A 26436-nucleotide genomic window follows, 5' to 3' on the forward strand; every position below is an offset into this window, starting at 1 on the left:
GCTCTTAGAAAAGGAGTGACACGTAGTAGTCACTCAAGTGTTTGTTGAGCAAATTAGGAAAATTAATACCCGTATGGTTGATTTTGTATATTCTAGTGAATTAAATTTCTTCCACATCATTTACTATCTTAGGTGTTTGAGTCAAGTGTATTAACAAGGCTAAAACATAACAGATTTTCTTAGACAATTAAAATTAAGTATTTTCTTGCACTTTTGATATTATTAAGAAAAAAAGGAAATTAAAGCCTGCTACCCTAATTCAGAACAGAATTGAAAGGTATTTAATTGTAGTGTCCCTTTAGCTGTTATATTAAGCTACTGTAATTCCTAAATTTTGTCATTTTCTATATTGATTTTTTTCTTTCATAAAGCTATAAAAATAACAGGTTCTGACTTACTTTAGTCAGGTATATTAAAATTCCCTCTGCTTTTAATTTTAATAAAATTAAAGTATTAACTCATCAAGTATCTGATTTCTTGTTACCTGTCAGCATATATGCATCCATTTCCCTCCCCTCCCCTAAACTGTTAAATACTGGATGGACATGTTAGAAGCTTGGGACTGAGGTAAATTTCCACATGCCTAAAGATATCTTTATCCCTGGTTGCTAAATATATTTTTAAATGTTTGTGATGATCACTTTAAAATATTCAGGCAATCAACGTATATCATGTTTTGGCATTCTCCAGGGACAGTGGCCTTAGAGCTATTGAAAATTTGATGCAGAAGAAAGGGAAATTTGATTACATACTGTTAGAGACCACTGGATTAGCAGATCCTGGTAAGAAATGTCATTATTAATAACCAGAATATAGTTCTTAAACATTTAAAAATAAGTGGACTAGAGAAATATCTAAAATGAGTATTAAAGCTTTACTCTAAATTAAAAATTTTTTATTTTGCTTTAAAGGAGAAAAAATACTGAGTCGCATGTTTCTTTGGCAGATGAATGATGATCAAAGTGTTTGGTACTTTTAACATGCTAATAAAATTTGAAGTTCTATCGATTAGGGTTATTGGCATGAACAAAAGTTGTTAAAAATATTAGAAAAATCTAATAAAATGTAGGGAAAAAGGAGACATTCTACTTCTAGTATATATTTGGTTGGTTCTGCTCTACAGAGATCTTAATTCTGATTGCTTTTTAATCCAGTTTTCGTAGAGGGTCATTTAGAGATATCTAAGGACTTTTGGAGTTAAATCCGAGAAATACTTATTCCCTTTAAATTAACTGTTAGCATTTTGTTTTTCTACTATTAAACGTGAAATAATTTTATTTGTAAATATTGTCATAAGGTAGAGAGTTACATCAAGGCTTTTTTTCTGGTGTGCAATTAATAATGATTATCTATGAAATTTTTACCTCTGAATGGAATTACATCCAAACTTCCCTGTTGAAAGCTACACAAAGTCTACCTGTTTCTAACAATGGGTTTCTATTCCTTAACATCTTTATTCCAAGTATGCAGAACATTTAGTTTTGTAAGGCTGACCCATACCATTATTTCTTTTTTGATCTGGGTCTATGACATTGCGCCATAAAACCGTATTAAAGAACTGTTTGGGAATAATTTATTGAAGGGGTCATAATTGTTTAAAAGAAATATTGGAGTGTACTGAAGGTTCAAATGTAATCAATTGTTACTTTATTTTGAAGTATTATATAATAACATTGTCCCTATGTTTTCAAATTAGGATTGAGTTAGGCTCTTTTGGTCCTTATAGTAGGCATGGATTTTTCATACATTTTCATACATTTCCAAGAGGTCTGACTGATGATAGGACTTGGACCATTACATTGATGTTAAATATTAATTTAAATCTGGTCAGATGGGAAAGTATATCGTGTGCCTCTTTTTGAAATAGAAAATATCAGTTTCTTTCATTGTAGCCACTGCATAGAGAAAAATTCTTGTAATTTTGAGAGTAGGTGAATTTACTAAAACACAGTTTAGCTTTTCAGAGGAAGTAAAAATTAAATAAAAATCTCAGAGAAAGCTTTTGTACAAATTGTAGGTATAAACAGTTTGATGTTTCTTCTTTCTTTAGAATAATGATTTTTATTGTTTGGGTGAAAATGAAACATTGATCATTAAAAAAAAATTTAAACAGTAACTAAGAAAATACAAAGAAGAAAGTTAAAAAAAATGTTGCCCTATATCTCACTACTGTAAAATACAAGCAGGTAAATTTTATTCCAAGGATTTCTCCGTGCCAGGGCTACTTGCTGTGGTATGTTGAATGACAGCATCAGCCTCAGCTGGTAGCTTGGGAAAAATACAGATTCTTGGGCCTCATCTGAGCTCTATGGAATCAGAATCTCTAAGGGTGGGACCCAGCAATCTGTTTTTTTTTTTGTTTTTTTTTTAGAAAGAAATAAAATATGTCAACTTTTAATTCAGAGATAACCACTATACAGTTAGAGGTTGTATACTTTACAACAATACTATATGTGCTGTATTGTAAGCCAGCAATCTGTTTTAATAAGCCCCCCAGGTGATTCTTACACATGCATAAGTTTGGGAAACCCCGCTCCATGTGTAAATATGCAGAAGTAATTTTATAAAATAGGATCACATTCTTTGTGCTATTCTAAATAATTATTAATGTAGTTCTACTTGAACCTAAAAGAAGAGAACTTGAAAGAAGTGAAAGAATTGCTGAATGTCAGATAAATGCTTCTTCACTGTAAGAGATATGAGATAAGAGATAAGAAAAAAAAGAAAAAATTATAAAGAACATAAATTGGACAAGTTATTTTTTAAACTACGTGTTTAAATTTTCAGGGTTGTACCTATTGACTCTCTGGCATAAAGGATGAGGGAATTAAAACACTTCCACCTTCTCCCATTTGGTTTTGGTTCATTGTATTCTTTGCTATGTTGTCAAGGTTTCCAACATTTATATTCTGTCATACTTTGTTTACTCCTGTGTTTAAACTGTTTTACCAGCACTATGGCTCCTCCATTCCTGAGTTGATCAATCTCTTGATTGACTGAATTTCATGGTCAGGTAATCTTTTCAAGTTTCAGTGCTGTATTCCTTTAGATCTTGCATACTTCATTGCTTGAGAATGCTTGTCTTTTTTTTTTTTTTTATATACTTGAAGGATTACTTGGCTAGGTATAAAATTTTCGTATCACAATTTCTTTCCTTCAGAACTTTGAAAATGTTGCATCATGATCTCTTAGTATTTTTGATTGGCTGGATTTCCTCGTGCAGTATTTTTCTCTTTTCATCGGGAAGGATTTGTGAGTGCTGTATTGAGTTTCAGTGCTGTTGTTTCCTTTAATGTTTGAGAATGTCTGCCTGTGGTTTTCAGTCTTGAAAAACAACTTGGCAGGAGGTAATATCCTCAGAACACTTTCGTTAGAACTTTGTGGTCATTATTTTATTATATTGGAGCAATGAATTTTACTGTAGAAGAATCTGATTTTTTTCCTGCCTCCTTGAAAGTGACTCGCTTTTTCATCTAAAATGCCTGAAAAAAATTTTCTTTATTTTTAAAGTTCAGTAATATAACCAAGATACATCTAGGTGTCATTCATAATCATGTTTTCCTGGATTACAATATACTCTTTAGTCTGTAGGGTTAGTGCTTCATTTAGGGATATTTTCCTTATTTATTACCATGAAGAATTTTTCTGTCAAATTATTGTGTTCTCTTCTTTATGACACGAATTTTTCGTATGTTGAATTTTCTTTTGTTCTCCATATTTATTATCTTCTAATTGTTTTGATATGTCTTTTGCCTCTGCATTTACTATAATCATCTCAAATCTTCATTTTTGTCCGTAATTGTTTCCACCAATGTCTGTTGATGTTTTAAATGAATTAATTGATTAAGTAATGGTACATTGGCCCTAAGTTTTATTTCTTTAGCATTATAAACTACCTTTTCATATTATTCTGTTTTATTTTGCTTTAGAGCCATTTTTTTCTTTTTTTTTAAGCTCTTCCCTTTTTTAAAAAAATAGTTTTACTTGTTTCTTTTTGATCTTTATAAAAAAATTTTTATTTATTTATTGGCCATGTCGTGCGGGATCTTAGTTCCCCAACCAGGGATTGAACCTGGGCCACGGCAGTGAAAGCGCCAAGTCCTAACCACTGGACTGCCAGGGAATTACGTAGAGCTTGTTTTTAATTAAGATTATATTGTTTTTATCTTTCTTATTATAAAGAAGCCCTTAGGAATTTTCTTTGGTTTCTTCAGTTATGTTTCCTTCCAGAGCAGGTTCTTTGCCATCTATATTCCCCATTCATTTGTTCATTTTTTTCTTTCCCTCCTTTTATCTGCTTTTTACTTCTTTTAATCTGTAGTAACATGTGCATAGTTTTTTCACCGTGTTTATGCTTGATGTAGGAGGCTCAGAGAACTGTCTACTTAGATGTGGTGTTCATGAATTTTTTAAATACCCTACCCATGTTACCTAAACTTGTTTTTCTCTTGAGCCATAGTTTGAAAGCTGGGTATTGCTGGGAGCGGGGATGGGGAAGCAGAGAGAAAAGAAGTGATTGAGAGAGCCAGATGGGCAATATGATTTTTAGGCTCTGCTCTCCTACAATACCAAGTGTTCCCCTCCTGTGTTAGCTCAAACTACTCATGAATAGATTTCCCGTTCCTTTTGCAGGGACATCCTTGAGCTTCAGACTTCTCTCTTCATTTTGCTCTGAGCCCTAGAAAGTGACCCCCTCCACTGAAAGTGTGGAGACGGTTAGAAAATTTTACCCTTGAAGTTTCTTTGTTGGCTTTTTCCTGTATTGCTTATTTCTCCCTCAGTTCTACTTCTCACCATTTTGAAAGCTATTTCTGATAAATATTAGGATTTTGTAAACTACTTATCTATAACCTCTTGTTGAGTATTGGGGTAGAATTAATGACTATCATACATCACATAGAACTTTCTGTTTTTTATTTTTACTATCACCCAAAAATTATGGCAGGAAGTTGTATATTTGGTTGCTGCTGATAAAATTTGGCTCTCAAAATTTTATTTTGTTTATTTTTATTTTTTGTTTTGTTAGGTTTTGAAGAAGGGAGATTCTATAATTTAGCTCAGGGTTTTTTAACCTTGGTACAAATGACATTTTGGGTTGAATAATTCTTTATTTTAGGAGGCTGTCTTGTGTATTGTAGGATGTTTAACAGAATCCCTGGCTTCTACCTACTACATGCCAGTAGCATTCATGTAGTTGAGATGACCAAAAATTTCTCCAGGCATTGGCAAATATTCCCTGGGGAGAAAAATTACCCTGGGTTTAGAATCACTAATTAACTTCGTTCTCTCGTTTTTACTCCCCCTGTTAAACACCTGCATCCAAATTTTAAGTAGTTCTTTCTTTTGTAGTCTGGTAAGTATTAAGCCAAAGATACACATCAGATTTAGAATAAAAGCTCTAATACGCTCTTACAGTTCAACTTAATACTAGGCAAATGTTAACCAACGGACTTATAAGCTCTCCGAATAGAAATCAATGAATTTAAAAAAAGATTTATGTACAATGCTGGGAATTTTACTGAGTGAAAAAAATTAATACTTAAAAAAAATAACTTATTGTTTGGAGTAATTATACTCACAATAGATTTACTTTTCTCCTTCATTAATTAAAATCATGTTGTTAGCCAAGTAAGTGAAGAAAATTCTTATTGACAATTCAGTTGTTTCCTGTTTAGAAGACTGACACTCTCCAGTTCTAAGCTAAATAATTGTCATGGTAAAGTAATTTCCTTGAAAAGGACAGGCATTGATTCAGCCCCTGTTACTCACAAATCCTATTTCAGTCAAATTGGAAAACTATTAAGTTTTTGGGAAAAAATCAATAGATATCAGGAAACCATTAGATCTTGTGGCTCTTGCTATATCCTGCATGAGTAATCACTGTAAACTGCTGACAGGTATTTCATTGTTGACACAGAGTGATGCTTGGGAGACCACATCTCGTCAGGGTAGGTGGACGGCTTTAGACATTGGAATGAGTTCAGTTATCCTTGTTTTTCCCCAGGACTCATCCTTTTAGACAGCTCTGTCACTAACTGGACCTGTGATGCTTTGAAAAATCAAATTCTTTCTTTACTGTCAGTTTTCTTTTTTCTTGTGTTGTGGCATACTAATCAGGGTGTGTGGTTTGGTATTGAACCAGTTTCTGTCAAAAACAAGTTTTAATTTCTTATTTAGAAATTATTTTTTCTCAATTAAAAAAAATTTCTAAATTTTATATCAGTACTAATAAATAGTGTAAGGATTTATTAGTAAGGCCATAGAGTGTATAATTTTACTTTTATTCTTCTGTAAAACTTACAAGTAAATTTTAAAAAATTAAAAAAAATTTTGGACAAGTGATTTTGGATTTATCTATGTTTTGCTTTGCTTTCCTTTAGGGAGATAATTATTTGTGAACTGTATGATTATTATATTCAGGAGAGAGAAAATAAAAATAAGACCTGTGTGCACACAGCCATTCTGCCCAAATTATTTGATATTATTTATTGGTAAATTATTATGGCATTGGTAAAAGCTTGATATTGGGTTTGTATGTAATAAGAGTTGGTTTTTTTTGTTTATTGAAGTAGAGAGAGGGGAAGAAATGGGTATAAAATAGTAAATGGTTCTATCACTGTAACTTCCTTAAGAAGATTGAAAACCCATATTTAATTCATATATGTGTTTGCCTGCTAATTCCATTGGGGCAAATTAAAACATTATGGATAGAATTTTGTTTCCTAGTTTGAAGAAATATTTTTATTTGATGAATATTATCATATATTTTCAGGTGCTGTAGCTTCTATGTTTTGGGTTGATGCTGAATTAGGGGTTGATATTTATCTTGATGGTAAGTTTAGAAATGAATTTTTTTTTTTTTTTTTTTTGAAAAGTTCTTTTTTATAATTTTATTTACTTATTTATTTATGGCTGTGTTGGGTCTTCGTTTCTGTGCGAGGGCTTTCTCCAGTTGCGGCAAGCGGGGGCCACTCTTCATCGCGGTGCGCGGGCCTCTCACTATCGCGGCCTCTCTTGTTGCGGAGCACAGGCTCCAGACGCGCAGGCTCAGTAATTGTGGCTCAGGGGCCTAGCTGCTCCGCGGCATGTGGGATCTTCCCAGACCAGGGCTCGAACCCGTCTCCCCTGCATTGGCAGGCAGATTCTCAACCGCTGCGCCACCAGGGAAGCCCTAGAAATGAATTTTTAAAAAAATTTTCAAGTTAAATGTTAATGTTATGGTTAAGATCATTTTTGTTTATTCATATTATACTTTAAATTCCTTGTATTGGTACTCTTTTTAAGCTTGTTTAGTTTGATGATGAAATAAGTCTTTGTTCATACTGATTCTAAAGCCCCAGACAGTAGTAGAACTAGATATCAATCATAATCTCAGCTACCAGTTTAGTGCTTCCATTAAGGTTTTCCTTTTAAATACTACGTAGATTTTCTATATTCCCTGTTGTTTAATTTATGCACTTAGTATATATTAGAGCTTTTTATTTTAAATAACATATATAGTATGAGGATCAAATTTCTGCTTTCATTTTCCCTTAAAGATAAGAATGAAACAAAGCCCCCTACCCCTTGCTCTCTTTACCATAACACTTTTGGGCAATCTTATTCATAGACTTCATTTAAGACATATTAGAAACTTTCTGGATTAGGCAGATATGTTCCCTGCAACACCCCACACCTGATTCTTCACCTTTCTGTAGACCATATTTTTCATAGACTAAGGGGTGAACTTTAAGAATTTCTGAAGCTGGGCCTCATCATTTGGCCCTAATATATATGGAATGTAGCTGGTTAAATTCCTTAGGCATCATCAAACTCATTCTGCTGTTGTCCTTTGAAAAAATTATTTAGCATATAAATTCAGAGACTGCCAAACTAATTGATCATTTGGAAACTTAGGTACATCTTAGATAAAACAGTTGTGAGTTAGATTGGTGAGAGATATTCTAAGATGCCTCAGATTTGTTAAGCAATAATTTAAATAAGAAAAGTCTCGATTTTGATTATGTGAAAATAAAGATAAGCTGTCTTGTGTAATTTATCACATTCCACTTTATATTATGAAATCTGTCTCATGTTTTGGATTGTAAGCTTTTTAAAGGCCAGAGAAATCTTATCTTCCTTTTTATTTGTTTGTTTAATTTTAAATATTTGTTTTTATTATGTCCCATCTAGTGCCTTAAAATAGTGCTAGGTTCATGTTTGAAATGCATCTGCTTACTAATGGAATTGGATTAAATTGCTGTGCTGGCAAGAGAAAAACCAGTATTTTATTGAGAGACATTTGTGAACTGAAATAGGCTAGTTTTAATTTTAATTCTTAAATTAAAGATGATTTAAAGATTTATTCCTTTGTAGGTATCATAACTGTTGTGGATTCAAAATATGGATTAAATGTAAGTTGAAAGATTGCTATGAGTTACTAATTATTTGTTAAGAGCTGGTTATATGGGGATTGATTTTATTATTTTTTCTATGTTTGTGACTGTTTGAAATATCCTTAACAAAAATATTTTTCTACTGTAAATATAAAAGATAGTACTTTTTAAAATGGCAGTAATATTATGAGAAACTGTGTGTGTTAAGCCAGTGAGTTACATTTTTAATTTAATATATCATATTTTGGAAGTTTAAAAAGCATGAAGAATAATAAAGCAAATACTTATGGTAAAAAAAAAATAGTTTTTTTTAAAGTATCCTGAACAATAGATGAAATTTATGTGTGTCTTTTAATTATTATTTTGTGTTTCTAAGTTAAATGTTTATTTTCTGCTTCTCTGGCTTGATGTGATAAAAGTTTGAAGTGTAATATTTTGTAATAAGGATAATACAGGATAAAGTTTGGGTATGTGTAACCCCTCACTAGGATTCAGCCCCAATGTTGATAAGCTTTTCTGTTTGATAGAGGAAATTGAGCTTGATAAAGCATATGAGAGCTTAGTTTTCTTGTTAAACTGCTGTCAGACACAAGCTGCAGATGATTGAGTTTTTAAAAAATATACTGCTTTCCCATATTTTGAAGAAATCAGGATTTATGCCTAGGTTTAGGGAGGAGAAACTCTCCTTTAAAAGGCATCTTGCTGTGAATGTTTTGCGACTAGCAAGGTCCGGAAATGCATTTAAATGAATTTCAGTTCACAAAATGCACTTAGTAAGATTTTAAAATGCATATTGCCGCATAAAGTAAAGTGGTGTTTCTCAACTTTCCAAGTGAAAAATTACTAGAGGCAGAAGAGAGTGAAATTATCCTCCATCTCCTGACCCAGTCTGGCGATATGAATAGTGCCCAAAGTAATCATTTCTTAGAAGTTCAAATTTAATGTTTAAAAATTCATGTCCATTTTGTATTCTACCCGACAATATATCTGAATTTCTTAATTTGAACAAGTTTGTTTTTCTTCCAAACCTTTAATTAGGATGGCAGGCTTGTCAAATGGTTACCAATACCCCTTGATTGGCCCTTCAGTTCCCTCAGGGATAGAGCACCCTAATTTGAGAAGTTTGGGAGATGAATCCTTTTTAGATTTTTAAGTCAAAATTTATTAATAGTCTTAAGAACCAAAGAAAGACCCCAGATATTACAGTTTTTACTCAGAAATATTCCAACTGTTCTGAAATCATGATATTTCTAGCAAAATGTTTACAGAGGAAGCAAAAAAAAAAAAAAAAGTCAAATTCTTCACTCTGAATGTTTATTAAAGGGCATGTTTGAATCCATCTCCTATATAGATTTATTGCCAAATTTGGGTTATCTTCAGGATGGATAGTAGGATTTTTTTTTTTTGATAGACTTACAGTACCAGACCCAAAATCAAACTCTTTATGTATTTATGATTATGGGAATAATATTATATGTATATTTGGATGTGGAAAGGAGTTAAATAGAATCTACCATGAGTGTGATAGAGACCAAAAAAAAAAACAAAGCAACATTCTGAATAATGCAGACACAGCAAACGTTTAACCCCCTCCCACCTTGATAAAACATCTTAAATTATTAAATCAATATACCTACACAAAACTGACATACTGTCAGGATAATGGAAACTTTAGATTTTCTACGTCAGGTGCCAAATAAATAACTTTTCCTTTATATGAAGGATTTGCCAACTTGTCTAATTCCTCTGGTTGCAAAGCTTGACCTCAGTAGCTGCTTGTGATTCAGAGAATTCTGAGGCAGTACAAGTAATGACACTTGGATAATGGGCAGCAATTTAAGGGTGTCATGCTTCACAGAGCCAGCCCATCAGAAGTAAAGCTGAGAAATGGTACCTTGTGGCCAGCCAGCCAAATTGAAACTGAAGTGGTAATTGATATCATGGGCTATCACTCTAATGGGATTGTCACCCATTGATCTGAAATATTCATTTTTTAATCATGGGCAAAGAATTGGACAACTTCAAATGACAGCTCTCTATTCTCAGGACTTGACACCCAGGCTACTGACATTGTCCTTTTCAGTTCTACAAAAGTGACAGCATTTAATGCAATAGAATCAATGAATGAAGTTACACAGAAAAGGTCAAGTCAGAGGTTTCTTTTTGGTTCTTCTGTTATATTGCACAAGCTGTTGAAACAATTCAGTCAGAAAACAGTTTGGCTTGGAAAAGACCAGAAAAATAAATAGACTGACATTATGCAATAATCTTTTCTTAAAAGCTAAAATAGTGTTAGATCTATAACCAATCCATTGGAAAGAAATAGCTGCTGCTTCTTTTTTTTTAAATGTCACTGACATCTTTGACACTAGATTTCTTTCCACTTTGGTCAACAACAGTGTTTCTTTCTTTCTTTCTTTCTTTCTTTCTTTCTTTCTTTCTTTCTTTCTTTCTTTCTTTCTTTCTTTCTTTCTTTTTATCTGTCCAGCTTGTTTCTATTTCTACATAAAAGCCCTTAATGAAGTTGTGTCATACGATGGTGTTATTTCAAAGGATTCCTTTCTTTCTTACGCTGTGCTAAGTTAGAGGGTGGAACCTTAACCTTTTTGATATGTTGGATTAATTAGTACCAAAATTTTTCTGGTCTTTTTCTTGATATATAAGCAAAAGCCACAGTCGCTAAGCAGAGATGAGGAATCCATTGGGGATATACACACACAGACACACACAATATTTTGAAAAACATTTTGCAAAAATTTTTCCTTCCTTGCCTGTACAGGTAAAATAGAATGTCACAATTTCCATTTTTTCACTTTGTAAATGGGAGTCATCTGACTTAATGACTAATGTTGTATTATGTGCTACTGGAGAATGTCCTTTTGAATAGCAGACATTGGTTTTAGTCTTTTTGCAAAGTTTGACTTGGGAAGGTAAGAAGTTGCATAAGGGAAATGGGCTGATATCCAGAGAAAATAAATGTTAGTGTGCATTTATTATTTGTTTATGTTTGTATAGCCTTCATATGTGCATAGAACAGGGACATTTATCTCTTCTGCTTTTTTATATGTTTTATTACATGTCATATTCTTAATAGAGTTGTACCTATTGGCAGGTTTTTATTTTGGGGAATTTTAACATGTTTTTATATTTGATACTTCTTGACTTCCTAGAGGTCATGAAATGTTAGTCCATCCCCGTTAGCTTTGAGTGAAAATTTCTAATCTTCTGGAGATTAGATTAGATGCATTAAAAACATGAGTTACTTTGTGAAAATATTAATACTATTTTATTAGTTACATTTAGGTATGGATAGTCAAAAAAAAATCTCTAATTTTCTTACCATATCTTTTTTATACACCTCCAGCTCACAGCCAAAAAGTCCCAAATTCATATATAAATAAATCTTACAAAAGGTCAAAAATACAATATTTTGCTAATATTTCAAAAATTTAAAAGAACTTATTATAGGATCATTCAGAGACAGATACCTTGCTAAAAATACATCTTTACTAAACAGATTTACTGCTGAAAAGAAAGGGAGTTGTTGCTTCACGTTATGTAGAATTTTTCAGATAACAACATCCATGTATGTATCTGTGTCAACAAATAGGAGGTGTTAACTAGAATTCATTCAATAAGTATTTGTTGAACCTGGGTGCCAGGTACTATTCCTGGGATGGTAATAGCCCTTATTCTCTAGAGGACGTAATGAAAGGATTTGTTATAGCCTCAGGCCAACAATAATTAGCAAAAATAGTAAACTTGGTCTTTTGACAGGAAACAATTTTTGATACAATATTCTTCAAGTTCTGTGATTTCCATAATTTCAGAGTGGGTCTGCAGTTGAATTTATAAGGTTGTACCTAAAGTGGAGATCAGTACATCATTACTCTAGTTTTAGTTTAGGCTAGCTTCCCTAAAAATAGAATTTGGCAAACTTTTAGAAGAAAAAAAGTTTTTCTCTATGGATTTTACCAAGACTATTAAATAAAATGATTACCAACTTGTTCTTAGGTCCCAAACTATCCAAATACCTTGATGATCTACCTCGTCATGAATTGTAAAACTGATTTGATGAAATAATTTTGAATATAATTTTTAGGTAATCTTATGCATATACTTTTATGCAGTTATTAACATTTGTGTAACGCTGTTTGCAAGACTGATTTTATATGACATAAAAAGCTTTCACAAAGATTTAAAAATTATATTCATTTTCCTTCTATTGAGCCCATTTTCATTTTTGAAAAATCACCCTATGGTAAGGTATCCCGTGATGGTGACAGTGTTAGATTTAGCTTCTTTTTTATAAATTGAGAACAGCCATTTCCCATAATCGTTATGAAGGCTAAATGAGATAGTGTTTGTAAAAGGATTTAATAATTTGTGGAGTTCAATTCAAATACAAAAAGTATTATATAATCGAATTGCCTCTGACATCAGTAGGCAGCTTTTTATTGTGACAGGAAACATCTATTGAGGGTTAAGGTAATGAAGGTGGAACATTTTTCAGAGAAGAACCTTATGACATTGGTGACTTTAGGGATATAAATAGGATTATGGAAAAATAATAACTACTTCCAGAGAGATCAAAATGACCTTGTGGGCTTCTAAGTCAACGTCAAAGTATTTTTTGGCACTAGCTTGACTCTGGCAGGGTGCAAACTAAACAGTTGCCCAGAGAGGCCAAATCATTCAAGTGTGGGTTTCAAAATGATAACCTGCTTTATGCTGGGTATAGGACTGTGTCCTTCCCACAGCTAATTTGTTTCTAGGGAATTGGAAGGGCCCAGTATGAGTTCATAGTGTGTATGGTTCTGGGGTGGGGGCTGGAGGGTGGGGTAGGATGGAGGAAAGTCTAGTAGACTTTTTAAAAGTACAATTTCAGTGGTTATCTCTTTTTTTTTTAATAAGTAATAATGAATATTTAGAACAAAGACAGTTTTGTAAAAAGGAAATTGCCTAAAATCTGAACTATAATGTTCTATGTTTTTATGACATTATTTAAATCTGGAGGGTTTTCCATTTATGAAAAAGAAGAGGTTGGGGACAAAGTTTAAGCCCTCACACCTCACAGGTTCATTGTGGGGAAAAAATTACAAGTGAGGAAGAAAATGCGTTCAGATAGAAAAGTTAGTCCTGAATTTGGGTATTCAGTAATAGAACTTGTTGAAGTTTTTATTAGAGGCAAGAAAGGAGTCCCTAAAGTAAAATCCTTTGTGTTGACATTAGGTTGTGTGTTACACCACAGTAACTTTTGTTCAAACTTTGTTTTTATTTAGCATTTAGCAGAAGAAAAACCTGATGGCCTTATCAATGAAGCTTCTAGGTATTCATTTATTTAAAGTATATATTGATTACTGGCTAAATGGGAAAAGAAAATTATTGATATGAAAAACAAAACAAACTGAGAAACATAAAAACATAGTCAAGGAAGATCTTTTCTCTATTTAAAACTATATTATAGCATAAAGTGAGTGCTGAGCACAGGAGTTTTTTGTGAGGAACTTGGAAGATGTTCACATTTAAAAATATTTTCTTGTTCTCATACAATTTCTTTGGGATTGAAAATGATTATTAAAAAAGAGTTGATTCACTTCCTGCCTTCTTTAACAGTAATTCATTTGATTCAACTCTTCACTGTTACTCAGAGCAACAGAGGAATAAATATGGAAATAGTTGCAATTTGGCATTTAGAAATTTTTTGTTTAAATACCTGTATGTTCCTAATTGGGTTCTCTTTAGACTTATGCATATTTAAATTGGTTTGCCTACCCTAAGCATATTCTCGCTAATGGGAAAAGAGTTTTGGGATAGACAACAGTCACTAAATATGCTCTTGGGTTTAAAAGGGAGGTGTCCCTCCACCCCAAGATTTGCTACAGATGATCTTGACATTAATAGACTGCAAGCAGGTGATTGATTCCCTATCATTTTAGAATATGGTACTCTGTTGTTTTGTAATCCTGCCTGAACACTTCATTTGGTATATAGCTATGATTCACATTAGACTGAACTTAAATATTTTTGTAACTTTTTCCTTATTAAAATATGTTTGTTACAGAAAATATAAGCCAAATAGAAAATAGCAAAATGTTATAAAAGCCAAAAAAAAGTTAAATATAGAAGCCCTCCAATTTGAAGATTGCAACTGTCTATATTTTGAGATGTGCACATTCAATCTTTATTCTTATGAAATTTACTTAAATAAAAATGGGGTTGTGATGTACATACTGTTGAAATCTGCTTTTCAGTGAACTGAAGTTGATTTATTTTTGAGAATTTGGTTGTTCTTTGAAATAGTTAGCTATACCTTCAGGTAGCATAAAACCAGTATTGGGAACAAATAGTCTAGTGATTAAGCTTTCCTGAAGAATTGAGGAAATTTTAAAGAATCCTCAGCTTTACTACTCTTGTTAATAGAAAATAGAGTTTCTAATTATAGTAAGCTGTTTTGTTATCCAGCATCCTGTCAACTGGATTCTTTAACTTGAATTTCTGTAATAGTTTATCTGTTTTACAGAGAAAATAAATATTCGTAGTGATGAAGATAATTGTTCAAGATCCAAGTGTAATTTTTTTAATAAAAGTGTTCAATGTAGTATTAATGTTAAGTGAACTTGTTCTTTGTATTTCTTTGAAAATTATGGTAATTATTACGTGGAATATTTTAGTAAGTAGAGTGTCTTTGTTCCTACCACATTGGATATCAGAATTTTATGCATTTCTTTACAAAGAAAATCATGAGTTGAAAATCATCCTAATTGTAAACTATCCTTGATTGTAAACTTTTTGAGGCTTATCTTTGTAGTTTCAGAGTAGCAAGTAAGAGCACTTAGTAAATATTTTTTGAATGAATAATGTGAAATCTGAGTTTATATAGTGATGAATACAATTCATCCTTACTATTTGAAGGATGATAAATAGTTTAGGAGTAAATTAAATCATTACATAGAGTACTATATCCTTCTTAACCGCTAATTGATCTTGAGGAGGTGTTTCTTATTTATTTTTAATTTCTTAACATTTCTCTTGACATCTGTTATTTGTTTGCTACTTTAGGCAAGTTGCTTTGGCGGATATCATCATCCTCAATAAAACAGACTTGGTTTCAGAAGAGGATTTAAGCAAATTAAGAACAACTATTAGGTACAAAATTAGAAATGTTTGTTAAGTACCTACAAATTCAAAATGTGCTATATGGAATATTTTTACCATGACTATTGCCCTGTAGAAATTTAAGGTTCAAGGTTGACTTGCTTCAAGTATCATTAGGGAATCACATATTTTGTTGTTGCCTAATTGACTGTTATGTAAATAGTGATATATAAAATTGTTCCCCATTGCTTACAGAATATACAGTTGAACCTTGAACAACGCAGGGTTTGAACTGCCCAGGTCCACTTATATGTGGATTTTTTTCCAATAAACATAGTATCTGTGTTTTCATTTTACAGATCTTTAAGTTAACTAAGTATGGGGAAAAGTTTGTGTTCAATTAGAGATCATAATATGTGGAATTAAAAGAACTAGGGTTTGAGTCCTGATTCTGTTCAAACCCTTTCAGCTTCTTGCCCTTGGGTGAGTCATTTATCAATTCCTTTGTTTTTGAGGCAGAGATAGCAGTATGAGGATTTTCGAGGGTGAGGGGGCTTGGTGCCTCTAACCCCTAAGTTGTTCCGTGGTCAACTACAGTTCAAAGTTCATGGACTGATATTCAGGGTCTTCTGACTCCCTCCTCATTTTCCTGTCTTCTCTTTGACTCTTCTTTCCCTACATGAAGTGCCCTAACTTTACCCAGGACGGTTTACTTATTTTCTCATGGAGGTATCTTACCAAATCCTTTCTTTACTCTTAATGTATTCTCAACTCTCACTCTGTCAATCCTTGAATTCCTTCTTTTTCTCTACTTTTCTAAGCTATTTTAGCCATTCTCTGGAACTCATCCCTTCCTCCCACCTCTTTCTCCCTCCCTCCTGCGAAGTCTTCCCTGTCTCAGGTAGTTTCACTTTTCCCTGAACCCTCATTGACTTTGGTCTTCCTTAACTGTCATCTAACCATGCCTGTTTTCCAGCTAGCTTTAATGTCTTCAGTGTCCGTGGCCAAGGCTGATCAACATAGGACAATATGAGTGGTACTCAGATATGTGTTAAAAGATCCAACAGTCATTTGGACTTTTCAAATGAGGTTAGAGTTCAGGGACTTTTAATTATTTTGTAAGACCTAAACTAATAAAAGCCATCTACAGAGAAACGTTTGATAGGTTTTATTATTGGTCATCTTCAGTGTGTACAATATGCTGACATCAGATTTTGAGTTTGTCAGTGCCAGTTCATATAATATATATTATGAATTGAATCAGTAAAGGTAAGGCTCATTAGGATTTTGGCTGCAGTGGTTAATGATTGCAGAAGAAAGAATTCATATTTTTCTTCTTATTTGGCTTATTTTAGTAGTAATATCCTCTTAGACTTTACTATAAAAAGCTGTAAGAATGTCTCCATGTGGAGGGTAGGTAGTGCTGTGTAGTATTGAATAATGTTTAAAATCATGGACTTCGGAATCTGCGTTTGGTTTGAGGCGTTGTTGGTAAGCTTCACACAGTGCCTGATACATAGTAAGTGCTCTGTTAGCTATTATTATCATTATTAGATTGTAGATTTTTTTCTTAGTTTACATAGTAATTTCCAGTTACAGTGAATAAAAAAATGAAAGAAATAGAAAGATGGTTGATAATTTTGAAAAGTCTAGCAAGATGAAAGTGGTGAATGGAGATTATTTCTTTCACCCCTTTTGACACTGCTCTCCTAAATTTTGTTTCTCTTTTCAAAATCCTATGCATCATTGTGATTGTAGAACAGGGAACATAATCTATGTCACAAACATTTTTGGCATAAAAAGAGAAATTGTTACTACTGGGCATTTCTATCCCCATACTGACTATGTAAGCTGGATCTCTAACACGAGCAGTATTGACATTAGCCAGCTTGTTGCCAGCCTGTACTGTATAGCAATACCAGAAAAGAATTTGACAAAGCACTTTGATAAATTACAGACCCTTTGGGCTTTTTACCCTCCATTGTACCTCAGACTTGCGACTTACTCAGAATTAGATTTGAAGAGTTGGAAGAAGATAAACATGTTTGAGAGGAAATAGCCTTCAGGTTATAGAGTACATTCAAAAGAGAAGATTAAGACTTTGGTGAATTAGTAGAGAGACTTGCCTCAGAATCATTGGGAAGCCTTACCCATGAGAACAAGCTTGAACAAATAGCACATATCTTCAGCAAGTAACCCTAAAGGCAATGGAACTGATGATATAAATAAATGAGGTGTACAGTTTACTGAAAAGGATTTAATAAGTATTTTTGGCACCATACAAAGGGAGCCATATTTCATTATCTTTGTATCAGAAAGGGGAGGCCTGGCAGAGTAGGTAGAGATCCTAGCTAGAGAACTGAAGAGGTTATTCTATTAAAAAACTGGATGTGTGGCTGAATACTGAGGACAGGCTGGGGTCAAAGCCACTCGTAACTAGGTTTTTATATCTAGTGTGTGTATAGCCATTTCCACAATGTGTGTTGAGGAAAATTAGGTGTCATTTAAAAGTTTATCTGCTCATTTTAAGAATATTAGAATTACTGGCTATTTATGAATCATTTTTTCTAAAGTGAAGGGTCTTTATATAAATCACAAAGTAGCCCCTAGTCTGTCAGTTGTGCAGTAGATTTTTGCATATCATGTTTTAATGCATAAGTGGAATGTACCTGATTTATGACTAGAAGGAAAAACTAAACTATAAAAAATTTAAGTTTGTTTTTTATTGTTTATTGTTCTCTAGCTCTAGGATATATTTGTATATGCTTACTTCATGTTTTAGAAATAATGTGATGGAATGGTTTTTTAAAAAGTTAACATTTACTTTTTTACTTTCATCATTTTTATATTTATTTCAGATCAACAAATGGACTGGGAAAAATTTTAGAAACACAAAGATCAAGGTACTTTTAAAAGATGTTACTAATATTAACAATAAATAATTTTAGTTAATAAATATTAAGTAATTGATAACTATGTTTGATTCTAATATAAGGAAGATACATGTGCATTTAAAAAAAATTAGGCCCAAAAGGTTGTTTTGAATGCTCTTTATAAATTATTTTGGCATATTTAGTTAATATATGGTAACTGAGGTCTTGTAACTAAGACCTCAGAGCCATGATTACACTGTGTAACTGTGCTTTTGCTTTAATGAGGAAGAAAACATAGGATTTTAAACCACTCAAGGAAGTAATTAATATAGAAATCTGAAAAAATATACTATTAGGAATCTTAATTTGAGATATTTAGATGGCTTTTTAATATTTTAAAAACTTTCTGAGCATTTAATAGTCGCAAAAATAATGTCATGTAAAAATACATGGAACCTTTACATTTAATTTCCTGATGCATTCTTTTTAAATATTTTGATTTTGATTTCCTATAGGTTCTTCTCTCTTTTTAATTTTGTTCATACAGATATGCCTTACTTTATAAAATAGATGTGTTCTTAAAACATCTGTAAAATGAATTTTTGTAGATTGAACTCTATTTTGCATTGAGTGCTATCATGATTTCAGAAAATTTCTGTACAGAGGTATTTTTGTTAAGCTTATTTTTTAGCAAGAATGGCTTAGCAGCTGATAGACCCAGCAACATGCAGCTAGAAGCTCTGAGGCTCACAGCTGGCAGTCTAGTGCCACCCAGTTCTCAATTCAGAGATTCTGTCCTCGGAAGTACAGCAAAGGCCTTAGTTGAGTGGCTTGTCTGCCATGGTAGAGATTAGAGGTGCTGACAGACTACCATAAGTGTTAGGCAGTAACAGCAGCAGCTGCTTATATGCATGTGAACAGCTGGGGAATTAATTTGGCATGCATTCTCAGAAGCCACTCTGCTGGTAGAGGTTGCAGAAGAATGCCCTTAGTGTTAAGTCCTCTATAAGCATATACCACATGTGCTCCCTTCATTTCAAATTCCAGTGTAGAAGGTCTGTGATAACCTAACTCATACCATGAGCCATTCCTCAGTATATGTCTTCTTCCTGTTGCGTTACCATTTTCTTTCTTCTTAAATTTTCAGCTTTTTACAAAATGACACACAGACAACCACATAATGCTTAATTAAGTTTTTAAAAATCATACCCATAAATAGCTGTGGTTTTGTTGTAATAGCATTTCTTCAGTTTGTATTTACAAATATTGTAAATCAGTTTTTTTTGCCAGTACATCTGAGAATCTAGGAGCTTTCTGAAATAAAGAAAAAATTTTAATTTTCTTTCTTTCTTAAAAAAATTTTACTCTCTTAAGCATCTTGTGGTTGGCAAACGCTTACAAATGACAGTCAAATGACAGTCATAAAACTGCTATAAATGTGTAGAAAAGGCTTACCTTGAGTATTTAAGTTAAGGAATAAGAATGGCATAGTATGGTCTCATTGGTGAGACTTAAGTTGATTTTGAGGCAAATGGAAGTTCTGATGGACTTCAGGAGTGGAAGATTAGAAGAAGTGCCATTCTTATCTTTTCCAGACTTTTTTTTTAAATCTTGGAGATTAAGTGGACTGAATAGAGGAAAACCAAAGTCCAGTTGATCAATAATAAGTTAATCAATTCAGCAGTTTACTGATCATTCTACTAGTTGCTAGGCATTTCACGGCATGTTGAGGATTTAAGCAATGTATAAGGTTAAAACTCTGCCTTTAAGATTAGTCATTTGGGGGAGACAAGAAAACAAGCAAAAATCAATATATTAAATATTATCAATATAACAGTAATGTTAAATGCACAGGATCCTATAAGATCAGGAAGATAGAAGAACAACTATTCAACTCTTCTTGATGAAGTGTCAGAAAATTTTGACTGAGAAGGTTACCATTGACTTGAATCTTGAAGAATGAATAGGAGTTTTCTAGATGGACAAGAGTAGCAGTGGCTTTATTGACATAAGGAGGATTTTGTATTCCAGAACCTGTGAATATTTTAGAATGGCTAGAACACATTGTATTATGTTGAGGAGAGAAAAAGAGGTATGACTGTGGAGATGGAGAAATTACCACAAAGGGTCTTGAACACCATGACACGTGGTTTGGATTTTCTCCTGTAGGCAGCAAGGAATTAATGAAGGATTTTAAAAGCAGTATGACTCTTGGGAGATGAATTGAATGTGGTGCTATTCTCCAAGTTAGGAAATACAGGAAGGAGGGGCAACTTTGGGGTAAGGTAGTGATAGCAGTGGGTTTGGTAAAGGGGATTAGTTCCGTTTTATAAACATTGAGTTTGAGATGCCACTAGGGAGGGCATTTGGAAATTTAGCTCTAAAGTTCAAGACTTACTATTGGATGGTATCAACAACTCGTAGGTTTGGGGTGGTCTGGTGGCCCCTGTTTCTGACACTCACTGAACTTTGAAAAGACAACTATATCTCTGGAGTAGTAGCTGAACTCCCCTCCCCTGAGACAGCCAGAGCCCTCTTCCTTTTTCATTCTCCTGTCCTTGGTCTTAAGCTATTTAAAGCAGTCTTTAGACATACGGATAATTGAAAGCTCCTCATAGAGAAAAGATTAGGTACTCCTGGCGTGGATAGTTCAAGAAATTAGGAGAAAAGATGAGCTTTGGAACTTTTTTCCTTCCCCTCTGTTTGCTTCATTCTCCCATTCAGTTTTTACATGATGGTAATAGTCTATTTATTTTTTCTGTGTTAATGTTTTGGAAAAGATCCGATGTTTTTATCTCTGAAGGCGGAAGTTAAATAAAATTTGATGCCATGGAAATTAGTTTTCTAGTTATATGCCTTGGATGAGTGAAGGAATTTATTTTTGATGGTGGTACTAAAGTCCATGGCAACTTTCATCTGGAACCTTAGACTTTTTCCTCTTTTATTCTCCATTGAGAATCTGGTGAGATACAGTGAGAGACTTTGATATTTTATTATTCTTTGTAGAATTTAACCTGTATAGGTCTTTTGCTGATCCTATCTGTTTTGAAAATATCAAAAGAATCTGGGTACAAAGCAGAATTATTTCTAAATCTATGATATGTATTCTCAAGGACACTGTTGCAGTGAAAACTGTAGTGTATTTAGAAACTTGTGTTTCAAACTGACTTTTGGTATTCACACAGTTGACCTGAATTTTGATATTCACACAATTAGCATGTGTAAACTTTTTAAACTTTAAGCTATTTCCTAAGTTAAAGGTGATAAACTTGGTGGAAAACTTCATCCACTTGTCACCTGTCAGTATAAATATTTGCTCAACTGTGATGGTGTGAAAGGAAATAGGTTTAATGTTAAGGCTTTGGTCTCTTATGTAAATTGATATTCAAAAATTTCTTCATGGAACATTTACTTCTTTGCTTGATTATTTTCCTAATTCTGTTCATCTAGAATGTCCAGAATTTGAAATGTTACAGTCTGTTAACATAGAACTCTGGAGTATTCTTCTTTTAATAAGATGGGAATTTGTCTGCCTTGTGCAGGGAGAAGTGTTCACAATCTAACAGTATTGTTGCCACAAGTATGAATATATGGCAGACTGTTGAGAATGAACAAAGCAGACACAGCTGGTCAGCCCTCAGTTAAAGGGGATGGCTTTTACATGTTTTTGTATTTGAAAAAGTTTTGAATTTGCAAAGTTTTGTTTTCCTTGTGAGAAAATTTAATAAATGTTTGGCAAATCCCTGGAGTCTGATTTTGAGACTTAATTATAGTTGTCATTTTCTTCAAACATTCCTTCATTATAGCTTTGATTATGGAGAAGTCACTGTCCTTTACTGTTTCATAGGCTGATGTAAAATTTGGAACTCAATCACTAGTCTTTATAAATTTACTTTTATGTATTTAAACCAAACCTAATGCTAATTGTGATATAATCTCTTCTGATTTTAATCGCTGCTTTCCTAATAAATTAGGCTTAATTACCACCAAATAATTATAATAGAAATAATGTTTATTCAGACAGAGCACTAACTTGGAAGTCTCAGTCTATATGCAACCCCATCTGAAGGAAATGAAATCAAACCACATTCTTTAGATGTAGGTAAAGGGTCCTAGAGTGAATATTTATACATTGATTGTTTGACTCCTCATATTCTTATGATACTACCTGTTGTATCATGAAAGCAGGGAGGTGGAGTAAAAGAAATACAGAAATTCCAAAGATAATGTACATGTACTACTGTGTTATTTCCATTTGTTCAATTTCCCTCATTTCATCTTTTGAGTAATAAACTGCTACTTTTGAAAAGTTTCAGTTCTTTAACTGATTTTTTTTTTTTGTTATAAAAATATAGTTTGAAAAGCTCAAATTTTCAGGATTGAAAAGATAATTGAAGGTAAAAACAAACCAAAAAAACCACTACAATTTATTGAAGCAATAACCAAGTAATTTTCTGCCTTGGTCTTAAACCATTTATTCAATTTTTAAAATTTTATGTATAAATTCCATAAAAATTTTTTTACAACAGCTTTTTGTTCCTTGCTTGTCATTTTATTTTTCCCAAAATAGTGTATACTGATTAACATTTATGTCTACATTTCTAGCAGAATAGAGATTTTTTTTCTTGATTAATTGAATATATTTTACAGAAATTAACGCTTCACAATGGTTTTCTTCCTTTTAGAGTTGATCTCTCAAGTATATTAGATCTTCATGCCTTTGACAGTCTCTCTGGAATAAGGTATGTTTCCTGTATTTTGGTCACTTTTATTATAATGTACTTTTTATTCCACAGTTATAGGAGTTACAGGAATGATTTACACAGATGCACATTTGATTTATGCTTCCTGTCATTTCTTTGGCATACAAGACCATTCCTAATGATTACATTCTTGAAAGTTTTGCTAAATGTATGTTTGGAAATCACATGTATTCTCCTACAGAAATTATAGTGTAAATGGTAGTTAACTTTAGAAACTTATTGTTAACATTTCTTTACCAACCACTATGTGTAATTCTTTCCATGAGAAAATGCATGAAACACATAGAAAATTTTAGTTTGGCGTGTTCCCACAGATACTCCTTTTCCCGTAGTGATGGATCAGTTTCCTGCCTCTTTCCCCAGAGAGAATCCTTTTGATAGGGAAAGAAGAACAAATAGTTTTTCCCTGGACATTGATATCTTTTTTTTTTTTTAATCATCCTTACCCATTTTTAAGTGTACAGTTCAGTAGTGTTAAGTATATTCACATTGTTTGCAGTGGATCTACAGAACTTTCTCATCTTTCAAAACTGAAACTATACTAATCAGATGACAGCTCCTGGTGTTCCCCTCCCTGCAGCCCCTGGTAACCACCATTCTGTTATCTGTTTCTAAGAATTTGATTACTTTAGATACCTCAAATAAGTGAAATCATACAGTATTTGTCTTATTGTGACTGGCTTATTTCACATAATTCTGAAGTTTCATCCATTTTGTAGCATGTGACAACATTGTCTTCCTTTTTAAAGGCTAAATAATATTCCATTTTATGTATATACCATTTTTTCTTTATCCATTTATTCACTGATGGACATTTAGGTTGCTTCTTCCTCTTGGCTATTGTGAATAATTCTGCTATGAACATGGGTTGGGTGTGCAAATCTCTCTTCAAGAGCCTGCTTTAAATTCTTTTGGGTATATGCCCAGAAGTGAGATTGCTGGATCATATGGTAATTCTGTTTTTAATATTTTGAGGAATCACCATATTGTTTTCCATAGCAGCTGCACCATTTTACATTCCCACAAACAGTGCACAAGTGTTCCGGTTTTTCCACATCCTTGCCAACACTTGTTATTTTCTGTTGTTTTTGGTAGTAGCTGTCCCAATGGATGTGAGGTGATAGCTCACTGTGGTTTTGATTTGCATTTCTCTAACAATTAGATATTGTGCATCTTTTCATTTACTTGTTGGCCATTTGTATATTATCTTTGGAGAAATGTCTTTTCAAGTACTTTCCCCGTATTTTAGTTGGATTATTTGTTTTTTGTTGTTGTGGCTGAATTGTAGGTGTTCTTAAATAATCTAGGTATTAACCCCTCATCAGATACATGATTTGCAAATATTTTCTCCCATTTCCTCTGAAGTAAGATGAGTCATAACACCCTTATGTGAAAGGTAACCTCTCTACACCCAGAGGAAAAGAGCATCCTATCTCTGAAGACAAAGGGAGACACGAGGAATCTGAAGGCATAGGCCTCTCTGAGTTTCCCCTAGTTTACTACACTTGGCTCATCCTCTGTCCTATCATATCTTTCTGTGGCTTTTCACTCTTCATCAAACCTAGCACAAAAACACTCAGGTTTAACCATTTCTTCAGGTCTTCATTTCCCTATGAAGTTTCCTTTGTCAAATAAAACCTTTATTAAATAAACGTATATGCTTTTCTCTTGTTAATCTTCGTCAGTCTAATTTTCAGACCCAGCCAGGGACTTAAGAGTAGAGGAAAACTTTTTCCTTCCCTGCGGAAGTTGTAGGCAGTCATTGTCCAACATTAAATATTGAACACAGGGAAAGAACATAGAAATTTTCAAACATTTTCTAAGGTAATTTCATTCCACACTTACTGCGTTAGTGACACTTAAAGAAGCAGCTGTTTAAGGTGAAGCCTTGTTCTGGATACGCCTCTGCATAACTTTTCTTTGTGCTTAGATGCTCAACAAGAGAATCCTTTCCTGAGCAACCAGCTGGGAAGGATTTAATTTGACACTTTCCCTATTAAGACCCCCCAAGGAGACTCATTCCCTCCAACAGTTCCTACAAGCCTTTTCTCTTTCCTAAACTTGCTGTTACTAATTTACCCCTCACTGTTCTTCAAGGCAAAACATCTGCAAGGTTTTAAGTCCTTTTCCTCCTCCCGACCTACCCCCATCAGTCTCTAAAGGTATGCTGCAGTTGTTATGGTTATAATTTATGGCATATTGATCTTTTGCTCTTTCCATATCAGAACAATGCATCTTTAGGATTCTGACCTTTTGTTTTCTCTCAACTACTGGTAACTGACTGTATAGAAGGCTTACATTTATGGATACTGTTGTTTTTTTTTTTTAAGCAGATATATTCAAGGGAAAACATTGATAAAGGAAAAATTTACCCTTCTAATTTTCTTTAGGTTCCAGCATTATTTTCATCTGAGGAAGCATGTGGAGAGTTGATGAAATTTTGAGCAATTGTAAAATGCTTATGTGTATTTTCCTAGGCCTGTATTAGATCTTTTGGAAATAAAAAAGAAATTTATTTAACATATTTAACCGCACCAAATAGTGTTGCTAAAGGTTAGTTTTTATCTCTGTTATGTCTATATGTATGTATGTAAATGTATATACATTTTTAAGAAAAGTTTTTAAACAGTCTGCCAGTGTTTGTCTATTAGAATATGTAAACAGCATGTAAAATTGGAGCTGTGTAATAGATTCAGTTGTGGAAAGTCTCTCCCTTGTTTAGCTTTGTATCTCTCAGTAATATATAAGGTTAAATCAGAAGTGTATTGACCTCTGAATTTATAATCAGTTATTCTTAGTTTGCAGAGAAAACTTCAAAATGTGCCAACAACACAACCTCACCTTGATCAGGTAAAAAAATCTTTAAAAAATGTTTTTAAAGTATCTCTTTAACTAAATTGTTCTGTTTAGGATTGTTTTATTGGAATTCTTTTTTAAAAAGCATTTTTGAACTATTTTGATAGTTTTCAGAATTTAAATGCTTTTGAGGTCATCTAATCTAGTTTCTTAATACGTAATAGGAGTTCATCAAACCAGAGTTATTTAGAATCTTAGAAAACCATGCTTTTTAGCTTCTCCATTCCACAGGTAGGTCAGTCAACATATTTTGATTAGTTCTTCTGAAGGGAATTACTATATAAAAGCAGCCTGGGGGTTCTTTATGCAGCCTATTTTTAACTATATTTAACTAACTGATTAAGGAAAAGTCTAGTACAGGCATCCATGGCTAATTTGAATAAAAATTGACTTTGGTTTCACCTTCAGATAGCACTGTAAATTTGAACTCCTTAAGGTGTTTTTCATGCTCTAAAACCATAATTCCTGAGG

General features: G+C 33.0%; 1 protein-coding gene across 5 annotated transcripts in view; it reads left to right on the top strand.

The window, feature by feature from the left end:
• The window catches only part of LOC132367093 (zinc-regulated GTPase metalloprotein activator 1A), a 51118-nt gene that overhangs the window by 13785 nt on the left and 10897 nt on the right, over nt 1–26436 (top strand). For 3 of the 5 annotated variants that reach the window (XM_059924850.1, XM_059924851.1, XM_059924853.1), the window contains 9 exons: nt 691–782; nt 5898–5948; nt 6773–6832; nt 8356–8393; nt 13658–13704; nt 15438–15524; nt 18332–18376; nt 23032–23088; nt 25908–25959. In XM_059924850.1, coding sequence (XP_059780833.1) covers nt 691–782; nt 5898–5948; nt 6773–6832; nt 8356–8393; nt 13658–13704; nt 15438–15524; nt 18332–18376; nt 23032–23088; nt 25908–25959 — 529 coding nt within the window. The remainder of the gene's footprint in view (nt 1–690; nt 783–5897; nt 5949–6772; nt 6833–8355; nt 8394–13657; nt 13705–15437; nt 15525–18331; nt 18377–23031; nt 23089–25907; nt 25960–26436) is intronic. The other 2 variants (XM_059924852.1, XM_059924854.1) reach the window with 2 other exon arrangements.

The sequence above is a fragment of the Balaenoptera ricei genome, chromosome 6 (genome assembly GCF_028023285.1).
Source record: "Balaenoptera ricei isolate mBalRic1 chromosome 6, mBalRic1.hap2, whole genome shotgun sequence".
Lineage (NCBI taxonomy): Eukaryota > Metazoa > Chordata > Mammalia > Artiodactyla > Balaenopteridae > Balaenoptera > Balaenoptera ricei.